At 39.7% G+C, this 18,603-nt stretch overlaps 1 protein-coding gene across 8 annotated transcripts in view; it reads right to left on the reverse strand.

Moving 5' to 3' along the window:
* The window catches only part of mapk10 (mitogen-activated protein kinase 10), a 386,723-nt gene that overhangs the window by 101,735 nt on the left and 266,385 nt on the right, over nt 1–18,603 (reverse strand). For 3 of the 8 annotated variants that reach the window (XM_039750811.1, XM_039750806.1, XM_039750809.1), the window contains exon 8: nt 2,432–2,503. The exons of the other annotated variants lie outside the window; for them this stretch is intronic. In XM_039750811.1, the coding sequence (XP_039606745.1) occupies nt 2,432–2,503 (72 nt within the window). The remainder of the gene's footprint in view (nt 1–2,431; nt 2,504–18,603) is intronic. 8 annotated transcript variants of the gene reach the window in all.

Genomic DNA, 18,603 nt, shown 5'->3' on the forward strand with positions numbered 1-18,603 from the left:
CTTGTATACCTTAGTATCTCCAACATGGCAGCAAATCATGTCAATGTGCTCTGCAAACTGCAGTCTGATGGCTGGCAAAATCAAGAATGTGTCTGGGAATAAAACATGTGTTAGGCAATAATAAAATAAACTATTCCAGCACAAAGAATTTTAAATTTTCAGTCAAGGTAAAGTGATTAAATAGTACACATACACATTAGTGTAATTTAATAATTGAATTCTCTTTTAAGTGATCTTATCAAAAGTCTGCTCTACTCTTGTGTGACCTCCTGCATAGCTGTAATTGATAACATTTACTTCATTATAATGGAATATTTTTAAATAATTACATTATGCAAAAGAGAAAAAGAAAAAAAATATAAACACCCGGTGTTTTACATCATGAAATGTTTCAAAAAAGTCACCCAGCAATTACTGTAAATAATATCAAGCATATGATCAGATTCAATATTTATACGGTAACTTATTTAAAAAATTGATAGCAAATTCTTTGCACTGCGCAAGCTGAGATTTTTTTTTTTAAAAAGAGTTAATGTATTGTTACATTTCATAAGACAAAATTAATATATAATCAATTAAGATTTTTTTTTCCTTTCAACTACACACATTTAAGTGGCCATAGTTGGATTAAACTCATTATAATAAAACTATAACCACACTCCTGGGCAAGGTAACCCTCCGCTCTGAGCACAGTTTAGTAGTTGACTAATGTGTTACTGCTCACAGTGCTCAGGCCTTGCTTTAAACACTAAGGTCACACTTGAATCCTATAAATGTGCTGGAGTTTAAAATGATATTTAAAATAATTAATAAATAGGATGTTCTCAGCAGGCAGACTTCCCAAGCCACCTAATTAAACTACCACAATCAAACAAGCAAATTGTGTCCTATAACCTTGTCCAGTGTCATTAGATATTTAATAATAATATTGAATGTTTTTTTGTTTGCATAATCTGTTTTGATCACAGATGGACCTGACAGAACAATCCGTAAATTGCCAGTGGGTGCTTATGCATTTTTTTCCTAAACAGTTCTAAGCAAATCAGTGCTTTTCATGTTTTAAGCTTCTTCATAAGAGATGCTGTACATTTTATGTGCATCCTTGATGGTAATTCTGTTTAAAAAAGATGCACAGCTCATCGTTTACATAAATGCTCTAATGTAATCTTTTGGAACTATTTATACTTAATAATTTCTGATGAAATTGAAAAAAAAAGTAAAATGTAGCTTTTCAATATTTTTGAAGCATGGAAAACATTTTAATAAAGATGTATTCTTATGACTATCCATCCATTATCCATCTAACTCCAAGGTCACAGGGGTCTGCTGGAGCCAATCCCAGCCAGCACAGGGCACAAGGCAGGAAACAATCCCCAGGGAGGGTGCCAGCCCACCGCAGGGCGCGCACACACACACACACCAAGCACACACTTGGGACAACATAGAATTGCCAATGCACCTAACCTGCATGTCTTTGGACTGTGGGAGGAAACCCACGCAGTCACGGGCAGAACATGCAAACTCCATGCAGGAAGGACCCGGGAAGCGAACCCGGGTCTCCTAACTGCGAGGCAGCAGCGCTACCCACTGCACCCCCGTGCTGCCCATTCTTATGACTAGTTCAATGGAAATAAAGTCATGATAAAAATGTAACACCAGAGAAAACATAAGTAACTCTCTCTTAAATTACAATATGGTTTTGGACAATGGGAACCAGAACTGCCTCAAAGGAATACGGTGCTCAACAAAGCTGCGGTGTGAAGTTGGGGCTAACCTGAAACTGGCATAAAGTTATATCAAACAGTTCAAGGATGGTTCCAGCCATGTGTCTAAAGTGAGAGAATATTTTATCATCATCTACTGGTGGGGACACCAATCCATAATAGGGACATTACAAGCACACTGGGCCGATTTAGAGCCATGGATCAACTTAACATTTGATGCTGTGGGAAAAAATGGTAGTACCCAGACAGATAACAATGGGATACTAGACGAAGTGCAAACTCCAAAAACACAGATCCTGGGCCAGGCTTTGAAAGCTGAACCCTCCAGCCATGAGGCTTCTCACACAAATTGAATTTAAAATCATATAAATGTTTTGTTTTTTTTTGGATAGAATTTCAAACACTAATATTCTACAAGAAGTGCTTACATTGACCCTAGGAATTTGACTGCAGTTCTTTTCCATTGCTGGATTTTTTCTCACCTTAGATAAATACTGTATTTTTATATACAAGAATGAAACATGAATTTACTAATCAATGATGTGGACAACCAAACTAGGCAGAAGATTAACAAGCACATGAAACACTTTTTACAATACAAAGCACATAATATCATGATAAAAAAATATTAATTACAATATGAGTTTTTTCTTAAACTGTTTCAAACAGTTTCAAAGGCTGTTATTGACCAATGCAGAGAAGGATACGATCAGTGCCTGGGAACAAAACAGTACCTCTAATCATTTCACCAAAGATGCACCCCACTGACCACATATCAACTGAAACCAAAATAAAATGAACAAATAAAAATGAAAAAGGACATTAAGATCATAATCTGTAACTATTTATTGTCTGAAACCAACTAAACAGTGATATCCCAAGTGTCAAATAATGTATGCTTTTTATTGCAATTTGTTACTTTAGATGAAGATAAACTATCTAAAACATACTATTTTAGGATATTATAACTAAATGAAAGTTCTAGTATGAACATAGGCAGAAAGCATGAAGAAAAGTCAATGTGTAGCAGCATAATATGATGGAATCAGCTTAGACAATGGACATGATTTTAGCACATTTCAGCAATCTGGCAGGCCAAATGAGAAACCCAGCAGCATTTAGGTGAAGCGGCAGCACTTTGCAGTATGAGAGTCTGACATCCTGCCATGTATTGCAGTGTTAATTCTCTTTTACAAAATATTGCAGCATTTTATCCACTTATAAATGTATGGTATATTCACTTTAGTTATAACTAATTTAAGTCTTTAATTATGGTATAAAGTGTATTATGGGAAAAAGTGAGTAGCACTAAACTGCAAACCAAAATCAAGTGGATTTGGGATAAATATACAGTGGTGTGAAAAACTATTTGCCCCCTTCCTGATTTCTTATTCTTTTGCATGTTTGTCACACAAAATGTTTCTGATCATCAAACACATTTAACTATTAGTCAAATATAACACAAGTAAACACAAAATGCAGTTTTAAATGATGGTTTTATTATTTAGGGAGAAAAAAATCCAAACCTACATGGCCCTGTGTGAAAAAGTAATTGCCCCTTGTTAAAAATAACCTAACTGTGGTGTATCACACCTGAGTTCAATTTCCGTAGCCACCCCCAGGCCTGATTACTGCTACACCTGTTTCAATCAAGAAATCACTTAAATAGGAGCTGCCTGACACAGAGAAGTAGACCAAAAGCACCTCAAAAGCTAGACATTCATGCCAAGATCCAAAGAAATTCAGGAACAAATGAGAACAGAAGTAATTGAGATCTATCAGTCTGGTAAAGGTTATTAAGCCATTTCTAAAGCTTTGGGACTCCAGCGAACCACAGTGAGAGCCATTATCCACAAATGGCAAAACATGGAACAGTGGTGAACCTTCCCAGGAGTGGCCGGCCGACCAAAATTACCCCAAGAGCGCAGAGACGACTCATCCGAGAGGTCACAAAAGACCCCAGGACAACGTCTAAAGAACTGCAGGCCTCACTTGCCTCAATTAAGGTCAGTGTTCACGACTCCACCATAAGAAAGAGACTGGGCAAAACCGGCCTGCATGGCAGATTTCCAAGACGCAAACCACTGTTAAGCAAAAGAACATTAGGGCTTGTCTCAATTTTGCTAAGAAACATCTCAATGATTGCCAAGACTTTTGGGAAAATACCTTGTGGACTGATGAGAAAAAGTTGAACTTTTGGAAGGCAAATGTCCCATTACATCTGGCATAAAAGGAACACAGCATTTCAGAAAAAGAACATCATACCAACAGTAAAATATGGTGGTGGTAGTGTGATGGTCTGGGGTTGTTTTGATGCTTCAGGACCTGGAAGGCTTGCTGTGATAGATGGAACCATGAATTCTACTGTCTACCAAAAAATCCTGAAGGAGAATGTCCGGCCATCTGTTTGTCAACTCAAGCAGAAGCGATCTTGGGTGCTGCAACAGGACAATGACCCAAAACACACCAGCAAATCCACCTCTGAATAGCTGAAGAAAAACAAAATGAAGACTTTGGAGTGGCCTAGTCAAAGTCCTGACCTGAATCCAATTGAGATGCTATGGCATGACCTTAAAAAGGCGGTTCATGCTAGAAAACCCTCTAATAAAGCTGAATTTACAACAGTTCTGCAAAGATGAGTGGGCCAAAATTCCTCCAGAGCGCTGTAAAAGACTCATTGCAAGTTATCGCAAACGCTTGATTGCAGTTATTGCTGCTAAGGGTGGCCCAACCAGTTATTAGGTTCAGGGGGCAATTACTTTTTCACACAGGGCCATGTAGGTTTGGATTTTTTTCTCCCTAAATAATAAAACCATCATTTAAAAACTGCATTTTGTGTTTACTTGTGTTATATTTGACTAATGGTTAAATGTGTTTGATGATCAGAAGCATTTTGTGTGACAAACATGCAAAAGAATAAGAAATCAGGAAGGGGGCAAATAGTTTTTCACACCACTGTATATATGTGTGTATCATGTTTTATACAGTATATACTATTCTGTAAATATATATATATAAAATATTTTATACACACATACAGGGTGTGCCTCGAAAAAATGACCCGCCTCCACCGAGACAACTGCATTACGTTGTCAAGACAAAAATGATCGAATATTTTCAGAAGATGCTGAAAGTCAACTCCTTGTGCATCAATACATCTCTGTGCCCGTTTCAGCATATTCATGTACACTCTTTGTAACGTCATAGGATTGATTCTCTTTGTCGTGGGCCACCCTGTTTATATTCGTAGGTCTATATTAATGTGAAACTCAAATCTTCACGCTGTGAAGTAAGAAAACCAGGCGTCGTGGCGTTGACAATCGAGGTTCGATCCTCATAAGGGAAAGCAAAGGTGCATACACCTGATGAGCACCAATTAGGGCGAAACACTCTTTGTATTATTTGGCAAGTACTGTATCACATATTTTATATATACATATAGTCTATAGTATATACACACACTACTGGTGAAAAATTTTAGAACATCTCTGTTTATTCAGATTTTATGGAAATGTATGCAGTTTAATGTTTTAGTGTATTATGAAATAAAGGCATAGAACAAATAAACAATAGCAAATAAAAATAGGTCAAGAAATTATTAAGTGTACAAACTTTTAATCAGATTTTTGATTCATGAAAGTAGCTACGTTTTGCTGATATAGCAGCAAAACACACACACTGCATTCTTTCTATAAGGGAAACCAAATATTGGTCAGAAAGATCCCCCCAACACTGTTGCAGATGTTCTCACAAATGTGTTGCACTTGCAGGTTGCTTTCCTTTCACCCTTCTATCCAGTTCATCCCTACCTAACTCAACAGGGTTTAAGCCTGGAGACCATGCTGGCCATTCCATGCTTTGAAGTGTACTTTGTTGTTCTTTTCTTTTAATGTAGTTCTGACAATGCCTGGAGGTATGTTTTGGTATCTGTCATGCTGTAGGATGAACCCATAACCTACTAGATGCAGACCAGAAGGTGCTGCATGGTTCTGCAAAATAACCTTTTGATTCAGAATGCCAGTCACTCTGTGCAAGTCACCAACTCTGCCTCCAGCAAAAGAATCCCAGAACATCACACTTCCTCCTTTATGTTTGACAGTTGGTGTCACACACTAAGGAACCATCCTTTCACCAACTCGACAGTGTAGAAAAACCCTGTGTGATGAACCGAAGATTTAAAATTTTGATTCATTGGTCCATAAGACTTTCTTCCAGTCTGTAGTAGTCCACAGCCGGTATTTCCTTTAAGGAATGGCTTTCTTACTGCCATTCACCCTGTTAAACCTGCAGAACAAAGTTTCCTCTTCATAGCAGAAAATGAGACTTGCTTTTTTCGACCACTGTCAAGCAATGCTTTTGAAGCTGTTGTACTGTGAGGTTCCTATCACGCAGGCTGGTGACCCTTAGAAACTTGTCTTCCAATTGATTTAAGACTTTGGGTCTGCCAGATATCATTCCATCCAGTTTCCAAATGTCTTTGGATTGTGTAGGACACTGTACTCAATGACACTGATTTTTTTTGCAATTTCTCTAAATGAAAGGCCTACACGTCCAAATGTAATAATGCTTTGTCTCATTTCATCTATTAATTGCCTTTTTCTTGCCATTATCACTGGAATTTACAACTTTCTACAGTGTAACATTGTCTAAGTAGTACTTCAGAGGGTGTAGTAACGCAGTCTGTTCCAACTCTACTTTAAGACGGACAGAGGGTTTTTAAGTAATCAACAGAAGTTAGGACACCTATGCAAATTGTTTACTTCAACTTGCAAGGCTTAATTTACTTTAATTGCTGCAGAACATCTGTACGTTGTAACCTATTAGTTGTTCCCTGAAGAAGGCCTATTTGTAATATACTGATGTTTCCTTTTTCAGTTTTTGGTAATCTAAACTTTAAATTTAAACGTATAACAGTTTACAGCTTAGCTTTTCACCGTTTTAGGTTATTCATTACATTTCAACTGAGTAAATTTAAAGAAAAACTGGAAAAACTGAGGTGTTGTAAAACTTTTGACTGGTAGTCAATATATACTCAGCAAAAAAAGAAACGTCCTCTGACTTTCAACTGTTTTTACTTTCAGTAAACTTAATGTGTAAATATTTGTATGAACAGTAAAAGAGTCAACACCATAAGACATAAACTAAAAATGTTTAACAATGTGTCCCTGAATGAAGGGAGGCTCAAAATCAAAAGTACCAGTCAGTATCTGGTGTGGCCACCAGCTGATTGAAGTACTTCAGTGCATCTCCTCCTCATGGACTGGACCAGATTTGTCAGTTCTTGCTGTGAGATGTTACCCCACTCTTCCACCAAGGCACCTGCAAGTTCCTGGACATTTCTGGGGGGAATGGCCCTAGCCTTCACCCTGCGATCCAACAGGTCCCAGACGTGCTCAATGGGATTGACATCCGGGCTCTTCCACTGCGAGGATGATCAGCTGTCCTTCCTGTCTCCCTGTAGCGCTGTCTTAGGCGTCTCACAGTGCGGACATGGCAATTTATTGCCCTAGCCACATCAGCAGTCCTCATGCCTCCCTGCAGCATGCCTAATGCACGTTCACGCAGATGAGCAGGGACCCTGGGCATCTTTCTTTGGGTGTTTATCACAGTCGGTAGACAAGTCTCTTTAGTGTCCTGCGTTTTTAGAACTGTGACCTTAAATGCCTACTTTCTGTAAGCTGTTAAGGTCTTAACGACCATTCCACAGGTGCATGTTAATTAATTGATTATGGTTAATTGAACGTGCATGGAAAACATTGTTTAAACTCTTTACAATGAAGATCTGTAACGTTATTTGGATTTTTAAAACATTATTGTTGAAATACACAGTCCTGAAAAAGGGACGTTTCTTTTTTTGCTGAGTAATACATACACACACACACACGCCCACTCCATTAAAGAATTTGGGGGTTGCACCAGCACTTACTGGTTCATTAGTTTTGTCTCCAGCACCTCTCCTTCCAGTCTGTAGAACTCACAGCCTACACAACACCACGGTCCATTGTTAATGGATGCAAACAACAACTAAGGATAGTATAACTACTGAGTCAGGGAAAACATTATTTACGTTCCAGGGGACAACACTTTGTTTTTGTATTTTTCATTCACTTGCCTCCCAGCAATTAAACAGGGTTTTCCTTGGAGAACACCTAACCATTTTTAACATTTACAATAGACAGACATCAATATTAATGTTAAGATATATTTATGTTGTGCTGATGATTTTTTTTGTGGATTGTTTGTGGATAGTAATAACTAGTAAAAATGAAATGGAGATGTTATTGGCATGGTACAGGGTTTTTCTCCCACAACTCCTTCCTTCTATGAAGAAGAAAAAAGGCAGAGTGTGTATAAAGAACTATGTCTTCATCTGGCACAATTTTCACATCTGGATCTTCTGCTCACCTTAAACCTTTGTGCTTGTACTTGTGAGCTATAATCTAAATGTGAGAGTATCTCCCATATAAATTTTAGAAATTAAAATATGGTTTCTCCTTTCCTTTAATCATAAAAAGATGTTATTTTATTTCACCACACATGTGATTTCATTACATACCTTAAATATAGTTTTTTTTCTTCAAAGGAACACATTTCCCTAGGTCAGTATTATTTACTCACTGTATTCATTTTTCATTGATATTTTTCTTATTGATTATTTTAATATTAATTAAAACACACTATTCAATGTACACAGCTTTTCCTAGATTTGGGATTATTTTTACAGGAGACACCCAGTAGAAAAAACTAATCATTGAGTTTGGTCAAATTTACGATGCTCAGAGTCTCTGTGGTTCTTAAGTGATGTTCAGGGGATTACCTTGGTCTATTGCTTTCTTTCCAACTACTCTCTCATTTAGATTTAATTAGAAGTCGTCTTATAATCAGTGAAATTTGTCATTTAATTACAGTGCCCTCCACTAATATTGGCATCCTTCATAAATAAAATCAAAACTGGCTGGGAAAAAGTGTTGCTTATCCTCTTGATCTTTCATTCAAAATATTAACAAAATCTAACCTTTACTTGGAGTAAAATAATTATAAGGAAAAGAAAATTCTTATCATAAAAAAATTCTTTTTCTCAAATAATGTATATGTCTGACACAATTATTGGCAACCCTTTATTTAATACATTGTGCAGCCCCTTCTACAAGATATCAGCTCTGAGTCTTCTCCCATAATGCTTAATGAGGTTAGAGAACAAAATAGCAAGTGATCTAAGAGCATTCCTTAATACAGACTCTCCATATCCTATAGTTTTCGAATTTCACGCTTGTGGACTCTCCTGGTCATCCTCATCTTACAGATTTTTAATGTGGTTTAGGTCAGGGGACTGAAATGGCCATGGCAAAACCTTGACATTGTGGCAACATATCATGACTTGTATCACTGCCCTGCAGAAAGATATTACAACCACCCAATTTAAGACTTCTGACAGTCAGCTTTTGGTTTATATCTGTTATATCTGAAATGTTTGAGTGCCATTGGCAGAAAAACAACCCATCAACATCTAAGATCCATCACCAAAGTTCATAATGGGAATCAGGTACCTATCTCCATGCATCTATGCCAAACCCAGCTTTGGTGTTTGTTGCTCAAAAGCAATTTTTCTCTCAACTAACCATAGAACTTGGGGCCATTGAAAGTTGCAGTAATGTTTGGCAAATGTTAGGTGCTTAAGTCTGTTGCATGATGACAGTAGTGGCCTTTTATGGCAACCCTCCCATATGTAGGTGACATGTGATGTAGTTTTGGAGGCTTCCTGACTTCAAGACCAAACTAAAGTTCTTCAGTTCTCCAGCTGGGATCTTTGAAGATTCTTCAGACACTTCTTCAATGTGTGTGGCAACAATTTAGTCACACATCCTCTTCCAGGCCAGATCTTAATGTCTGCAGTTGCTTTAAAATTATTGATTACTGCCCTGATAGTGGAAATGGCCATTTAATTATTTTCTCACAGTCATTTCCTGATATTTGCTGCTCAACAATTTTTTGTCGCACATTATTACTGTGCTCTCTGTTTTATCCCATTGTGATGGATGACTAAGGGAATTTGAACTGTGTGCCACCTAATAGTTATACCCCAGGGAAATGGGCAGTCACAGAACTGATTGTCAACTGAAACTTTTTATGTTTTAGTGTGACATACAGTATGGAGCCACAGCTGCAGAAAAGTTATACCTGAATGATTATAGTGATTTAATCTAAAGTTTGGCCCATTAATCTTTTTGTACTGTACTGTAAAATTAACTCAAAGACACAATACTTGAAAAGATATGACCAAAAATATAGCCATGCAAATATGGAAAGGAAAAGAAAAAATCTTAACAGAAATAACAGAGCAAAGATAGGGATGTATTAATGAAGGGCACTGTAAATGTCACTAAAAGTGTTAATATTTGTTAATAAGAATACATCTCATCAATGTGCTCATTGGTACAGGAGGCAATTATAGTTTATAATATCTAAGGGACAATTAGCTAGATTTTTAAAGGACAGTTGGTGTGACATCTACAATTAGTTACAGAATGACAACTATCCTCCTGGGGCACACCAATATTTGGAGAATACCCTTTAACCAAGATAAAGTTTAACTATGCCTTGGTGGTGCAGTGGTGGGCACAGCTTCTGGGTTTGAGTAACAAAATGTTTAGCAACACAAATAAATAACAGGCCAGTTTAAAGTTAAAAATGAACCTCAAACCCATGTGTTTGGGATGTGTCAGGGAAAAGGGAACCCTAGACTAGGCCTACATAGACATGAGAAGAGCTTACAAATTCTTCCATACTTCTGGACAAGTAATCAAACTAGGATCATGGGAATTCTGAGACAGCAATGCTAACTAGTGCACCTCCATGCTATCCACAGGATATCACAGACAACCTCGAAGGAATCATAAACATAAACAGGACTACAGCTCTGTTTTGTCAACTAGCCATAGTTCAACAACAAATTAGTGAAAAGGTGAACTATATGATCAAATGTTTGTGGACACCTGACCATCACACCAATATATGAGTGTATTGGACATCCCATTCTTAAATCATGGACATTAATATGGAGTCACTGATTCACCCCAGGCTTTGCACACAGGGGCAAAGTCATGCTAGACCAGAAAAGAACATTCTTTCAACTGTTGCCACAAAATTGGAAGTGCACAATTGTCTAAAATGTTTCTGTATGATGTAGCATTAACAGTACCCTTCACTAGAACCAAGGGGCCTAGTCCTCCAAATTTTGTTCATTATCCCTCCTCTGCCATACTTTACAGTAGACACTATGAAGGTAGCATTTTCTTGGCATCTGCCAAACCCAGGTTTGTCCATCAGACTACCACATGATGAAACCTGATTCATCACTTCAAAGAAAGGCAGTGTGCTTTACACCATTCCAGCCAATGTCTGGCATTGTGATCTTAAGCTCAGCTGAGCCATAGAATGGCATTTCACTAAGATCCCAAAGCAGTTCTTATGCTAAGCTGCTGTTTCTCCGAGACACTTCCTTTTCACAATATTAGAATTTACAATTGACCGGGGTAGATCTAGCAGAGCAGAAATTTCACATACTGACTTATGGTAAAGGTGCCATCCCTTAAGACTGCCTTGCTTAACACCAGAGCCTACGAAAAAACTCATAGATCTGTCCCACCTTAAATCGCTTCTCACCTCTCTGTCAGCATCTTTTGTCCTGTAAATATGTGGATAAGCAGCAACAGTAAGCAGCCTGCTATCACATCCCCCACCCCGCACAGTTTTCTCAGCTCAAGTCTGTTTACCTGCGTGTCAGTTGCTTAGAGTTGTATAGAGTGAAAAGTCTCTCTCTCTCCTTATCTCTCTCGCTCGTGCCTCTCTCTCTCCTTATCTCGCTCAAGTGCACTCTCTCTCTCCTCTTGAGGGCAATCGTCTCCTATTCTCTGTCTGCATGTCCGCGATATTTTTGGATATGCTTATACAACGAACTGCTACAGCGAAACAACGAAATCACAAGCGCACAAATGCGTAGACCCTCATGCTACGGGAGAACAAGGAACACTGAGTGAGCTGACGGGCTGGCAGCATCAGCTTGGGTGAATCCCCGAGTCGAGGCGGACTGGGAAACGCGTCACGCATAACCACAGCCTGGCTCGTGGCTCGCTACGCAAGCCAATGCTCATATTTAGATCCGAATTTTCAGCTCATATTTTCCTCTTATCTTGAATTTCTCGTATGCAGAGGTGATCGTATCTAGAGGTTCCACTGTATATATATATATATATATATATATATATATACACACTCACCTAAAGGATTATTAGGAACACCTGTTCAATTTCTCATTAATGCAATTATCTAATCAACCAATCACATGGCAGTTGCTTCAATGCATTTAGGGTGTGGTCCTGGTCAAGACAATCTCCTGAACTCCAAACTGAATGTCAGAATGGGAAAGAAAGGTGATTTAAGCAATTTTGAGCGTGGCATGGTTGTTGGTGCCAGACGGGCCGGTCTGAGTATTTCACAATCTGCTCAGTTACTGGGATTTTCACGCACAACCATTTCTAGGGTTTACAAAGAATGGTGTGAAAAGGGAAAACATCCAGTATGCGGCAGTCCTGTGGGCGAAAATGACTTATTGATGCTAGAGGTCAGAGGAGAATGGGCCGACTGATTCAAGCTGATAGAAGAGCAACTTTGACTAAAATAACCACTCGCTACAACCGAGGTATGCAGCAAAGCATTTGTGAAGCCACAACACACACAACCTTGAGGCGGATAGGCTACAACAGCAGAAGACCCCACCGGGTACCACTCACCTCCACTACAATTAGGAAAAAGAGGCTACAATTTGCACAAGCTCACCAAAATTGGACAGTTGAAGACTGGAAAAATGTTGCCTGGTCTGATGAGTCTCGATTTCTGTTGAGACATTCAAATGGTAGAGTCAGAGTTTGGCGTAAACAGAATGAGAACATGGATCCATCATGCCTTGTTACCACTGTGCAGGCTGGTGGTGGTGGTGTAATGGTGTGGGGGATGTTTTCTTGGCACACTTTAGGCCCCTTAGTGCCAATTGGGCATCGTTTAAATGCCACGGCTACCTGAGCATTGTTTCTGACCATGTCCATCCCTTCATGACTACCATGTGCCCATCCTCTGATGGCTACTTCCAGCAGGATAATGCACCATGTCACAAAGCTCAAATCTTTTTAAATTGGTTTCTTGAACATGACAATGAGTTCACTGTACTAAAATGGCCCCCACAGCCACCAGATCTCAACCCAATAGAGCATCTTTGGGATGTGGTGGAACGGAGCTTCGGCCCTGGATGTGCATCCCACAAATCTCCATCAACTGCAAGATGCTATCCTATCAACATGGGCCAACATTTCTAAAGAATTCTTTCAGCACCTTGTTGAATCAATGCCACGTAGAATTAAGGCAGTTCTGAAGGCGAAAGGGGTTCAAACACCGTGTTAGTATGGTGTTCCTAATAATCCTTTAGGTGAGTGTATATATATACACTGTACTGTAAAGAGGCTTAACGGTGTCCGCTTTTGAATCTGATCTTCCATCCAAATGTTTAACAATTTCTCCATTTCATGGATGGGCCCGGTACGTTGCTTCGTAATCACTGTTGATCGCAAAGATGCAGAACCTTTCACAGCTTCACAAATTCTTTTTTTGTCCTTTAAAATAGTCGACACAGTAGAGTGTGATAACTTCATATCACATGCGATCGCATTCACTTTCTTTCCTCCTTCATACTGTTTTATTATCATAATTTTGGTGTCTAGATCAATGACCTTTCTTTCCTTTTTGGTAGGCTGAGGAGTGGACAGAGACAATTTCCTCTTGGTAAACATGTTAGGGGTATATTATTATCGAAAATTGCTAAAACAACAAGACACAAACACACGTGGGGCAACACTGCTGTGTATATTATTACTGCTGCGTAGCGAGACTTGGGACTGCGGGAAACAGGCGCTGCCAACAGCTGGTGGGGGAAACTGTCGAACACGCCGTAAAGTCCAACCAGTCGTAACTTGCATAGGTCGTATGTCGCGAGTACCTGTATATATATATATATATATATATATATATATATATATATCTATATATCTATATATATATATATATATATATATATATCTATACTAATAAAAGGCAAAGCCCTCACTGACTCACTGACTGACTCACTGACTTATCACTAATTCTCCAACTTCCCGTGTAGGTAGAAGGCTGAAATTTGGCAGGCTCATTCCTTACAGCTTACTTACAAAAGCTGGTCAGGTTTCATTTTGAAATTCTACGCGTAATGGTCATAACTGGAACCTATTTTTTCGTCGATATACTATAATAGACTTCTGCTCGATGCCCGTGGGAGGCGGAGTTACGCCTCCCATATAATTTAGTGCCTGCCCATATAAGGCCGTCCGTCAGCGGCAATCCAATAGAAACACTGCCGCTAAATATTCACGGGTGAAGGACTGTGCTTATGCAGAGGAAGATGAGATGGTCAGGGTGGTGTTTGGCACAAACGCAGCGAAACTGCGAGAGAAACTTTTAAGTGCCTGGTCTTAGCTAACATTAAATACAGCCGTGGACATCGTACGAGATGGCATCAGCACAGCTGGGAACCTTCGATGCATGTACACCGAGCGGCTCACATGAAACGACGCAGTGCACAGACAAAAAGCAACAGTTCCAAAGAGGGCTGAACAAAAACCGAATTACACAATTGAGAAGGCAGCAAAAAAATATGAATCGTCTGATACATACAAGCATATTCATAAGTGCAGCTACTGCGGAAACAAAGCACACGGTGGAAAAAGTCAATGTCCCGCTAAAGGAAGACAGTGTAAAAAAAAAAAACCCGTGCATGCAGTGTGTCACGTCTCAGATAAAGAGGAAGACGAGCTGTTTATTGATGCAGTAAGAAATGAATCGATGAATGAAACCTGTTATCTAAGCCTTTGTAGACATATCAATAGGAAAGAAAAGTGTAAAGCTTAAGTTTAAATTAAGTTCATAGACACGCTGCCGCTAAATATTCGCAGGCAAATCCACAACCTAATACCGGGAATGCCTGTTAAACATCTTAGATTCACGAGTACCGATTTGGGTAGTGAACACTTCGATGAATGAAACCTGTTATCTTTATAACGATTGACAAACAGTGAATGTAACTTGAACACAACACATCCTACAAATACGAACCTGATTGAAAGAAATGATAATCAAATCCTTGATGACAGCAACACTCACAAAACAATTACTGTATATTGACAATCATGTTACGTTATTTTTAAAATGTTCTGTTTTCTTTTTCATAACTTCATTAACACACTACTTCTTCGCTGCGAAGCGTGGGTATATATATATATATATATATATATATATATATATATATATATATATATATATACCCCGATCTACATACTCTCAAATAGACAAACCTCACGCTGTGGCGCAATGGTAAAGGCTTCGCCTCTAGCGCCAACGTCCGAGATTCGATTCCCAAGAGGGGGTGCAATGAGTATGTACGAGCGCTTCCCAATTCATTTTACCCTCACATCCCTTTGGTTTGAGATGTATGAAAAAATATGCGATTAACGCAGAAAGACAGATCACCAATTGAAGCTTTATGAATAATGGATACAAAGCGCGTTCCTAAGACTAATCGGAGGCAAATTTCATTTCAAAAGACTACCCGATGGAAGACTTGATAAAAGCGTGATTTTGTGCAAACTGTCCAAATATGAACCTGATTGAAAGAAATTATAATCAAATCCTTGATGACAGCAACACTCATAACGGTCACAAAACTATTACATTCACAATCATGTTATGTTATTTTTAAAATGTTTCCTTTTCTTAGCACAAGCACAGCTGAGAAGCTTTGATGCATGTACTCCATAACGTGTTAAAAAAAATAACGCATTTAATCACTCTTTCAAGTCCAAGCAAAGGGTAACTTTTCTCAATGCATGAATTCCTGGTACACCGATTATATTGATGCACACATCAGAGCTACAAAAATGTTAGAGTCGGAATAAAGCGCGTTCCTACGACTGATCGCAGGAAAATTTAATTTCAAAAGACTACCCGACGGAAGCCTTGATAAAAGCATGGTTTTGTGCACACTGAAAAGCAAGCAAAATTAGATGCATTACAGAAAGCGGACTTTGTGGCTCTTACTGGGGATCATTGGACTTCCCTGACCGTTGGTAATTCTAATTACATCTAATTACAAAATGTTCAATGATCACACTGTTTTAGCCTAATGTACAAAATAATTTTGGCTAAGGTTACTCAGAGTTTAAAGGTGAAGCTGGTCAAATTACCTTTTATGTTTCTGCCTTATTTTTTAAGAATAAAAACTGCACTTCATGTTGAAATTTTTGTTATTATTATTTAAAGACAATACCATTCTGAAAATGTACTTAAAGTGCTTAAAATACCACAGATATTTTTGTTTCTGTTTTGAATTGAAATGCAGTTTAAAAACATTTTTTTTTCAGAAATTAAAAGAGCTTGAGTTTACAATATTCATGTCCATGTCTATTATTTGATTCTGTAGCCCACTAAAACCCTTTTAAATTAAAAAAAAAATTTGCGATTTGGGGCAAATTTTCATGTGTTGATTACATATGATTAATCAAGATTAATTATTATACAGCCTCTAATTAATTAGATTAATTTTTTTAATCGAGTCCCACCCCTAATATATATATGTAGATTTGTATATATATATGTGTATATACAGTATATGTGTAGATATGTATATGTATATGTGTATGTGTATATATATATATATATATATATATATATATATATATACATACATATACAGTATATATGCCAGCAACACTCATGACAATGACAACACAATTACATTGTCAATCATGTTACGTTATTATTAAATGTTTCCTTTTCTTTTCATTACTTCTTTAACACACTACTTCTCCGCTGCAAAGCGGGTATTTTGCTAGTGTGTATATATATATATATATATAGTGGCGAGCGGCTGGGGCGGTACACAGCCGGGACACCTGGAAGGACCGGAAGAGGGACCACGCCTCATCCAGACCACTAGAGGGCAGCCGCCCTGTTTGGTATGGGGACCATGGGAACAGAGCATGGAAGCTCAACCCTATTGGGGCCCGTGGTCACTACCGGGGGGCGCCCAGATGCCTGAAGAGCCATAGACATTAGCATTTCCGCCACATCCGAAAGTGCTGGCAGAAGGATTACCAGGAATACCTGGAGTGCTTCCAGGTGCTCAAATGGCACTTCCACCACACCAGGAAGGTTGGTTTGTGTGTTGCAGGCAGGGACTGCCTGGATCCATGTCGGTGGCAGGTAAAGCTGTGGAGGAGGCTGCAGGGCTGCCCGGAGATTCACTACTGCATCAGGAGCTGGAAAGGAAAGATGGCCGAGAACCGGAAGTCCTTCCCAGAGGCAGGCGAGGGATTGGATGGTGTGTGTTGCATACCCGCCAATGATTGGGCGGAGGTGGAACCAATGAATGTTCGTCCCGAGCCAAGTAAGGACCCGATTGGGCGAGCTGGAGGAGTGCCTTCAGCCCGCAGAGTCGCTATTTCAGGTGATACGTGCCCTCCGGGGGGGTATTGAAGAAGCTGCAGGGGAAGACGGTAGCGTTCGTGGAGACGCTGCGAGAGTGGGTGGAACGATGCAGCACTGGAGCGGCATGGTGGGGCAGATGAGTGGAACTGGCCCCGTACAGAAAAAGGAAGTCCCCAACAAAAAGAACCGTGATATGGCTGATCGGATTCAAGTAGCAAGGGGCTCCGGCAGTGGATGAGGAGGTGAGGGCTGATTGCGTGGTGAGGACAGAGAGAGTGAGAAGGCAGTCAGTACTGCCCTAAGACCCCAAGCCAGCGTCGATGTCACGTTGCTCTACAGGGATGCAGACGGCACGGGGTCTCTTCCTTTCCCATAGGGAGACCCAAACCATCATGGCATCCCAGAGAAAGAGGAGGACCCGGAGGAAGAGAGCCGGCTCCTCCAACAGAGAAAGAAGTGAGGCAGGGAGCTCACGTCCAGAGAAGGGCCGCCCTCTGCTGAGGCAGAGGGAAGCCCCAAAGTTGGCTGAGGTGATGGGGGTGTGGGCGATTCCGTCTGATGTCCCAATCTGGGGGGCACGGAAACCTCGGCGGGGGTGCCGAAGTGGCAAATGCTGGGGCGCCGATCAGAGGGGGGAGCGTTGCCTGTGTATGACACAGATGGACGCCAGGTGGTGGTGTCCAGGCAGCAGCTCCGCCCGTTTCTGCTGGCTGTTTTGCAGGACCATACCCTGGGTATGCGCAAGTAGGACCCGCTTGTGGGAGAAATTAGGAAGTGCCGCCGGAAGTTCGAGCATGTCCGGGTGAACATAAAAGGGGCTGCCTCCTTCCATTCGGCAGCTGGAGTCAGGTGGAACAGGACAAAGCCTGGAGGAGAGGAGTGGAGGCGGTGAAGAGAAAGGCATTGGAAAAGGCCTGGACTAAAGGGTGATTGGTGCAGGGGCACTTGGTTGTGTGCAATTTACTTTATTGTTGTAAATATTGTAAATAAAGCATGTGTGGTGACTTGCAATGATGTCTGCTTGTCTGTGTCTGGGCCGTTTCCCACTATATATATATATATATATATATATAAAATCCTAAGCCTAGAAGTGCAACGATTTTGTGAAACGATTTTATGTGACTTTTTATGTCATGCTTCAATTCGGGCTTATTTTGAAACCTATATACAGTATATATGTTTGGTATCATTCTGTTCAGTATTTATCAAACTTTAATGTGATGTTGTTAGATTTTCAGATTCTAATTCCGTTTTTAAATTATAAACTACAAAATATCAAGAAACTTTGTGCCAAGAGATTTAACCATGCCCAGGG

Source organism: Polypterus senegalus, chromosome 4 (genome assembly GCF_016835505.1).
Source record: "Polypterus senegalus isolate Bchr_013 chromosome 4, ASM1683550v1, whole genome shotgun sequence".
NCBI classification, from domain to species: domain Eukaryota; kingdom Metazoa; phylum Chordata; class Cladistia; order Polypteriformes; family Polypteridae; genus Polypterus; species Polypterus senegalus.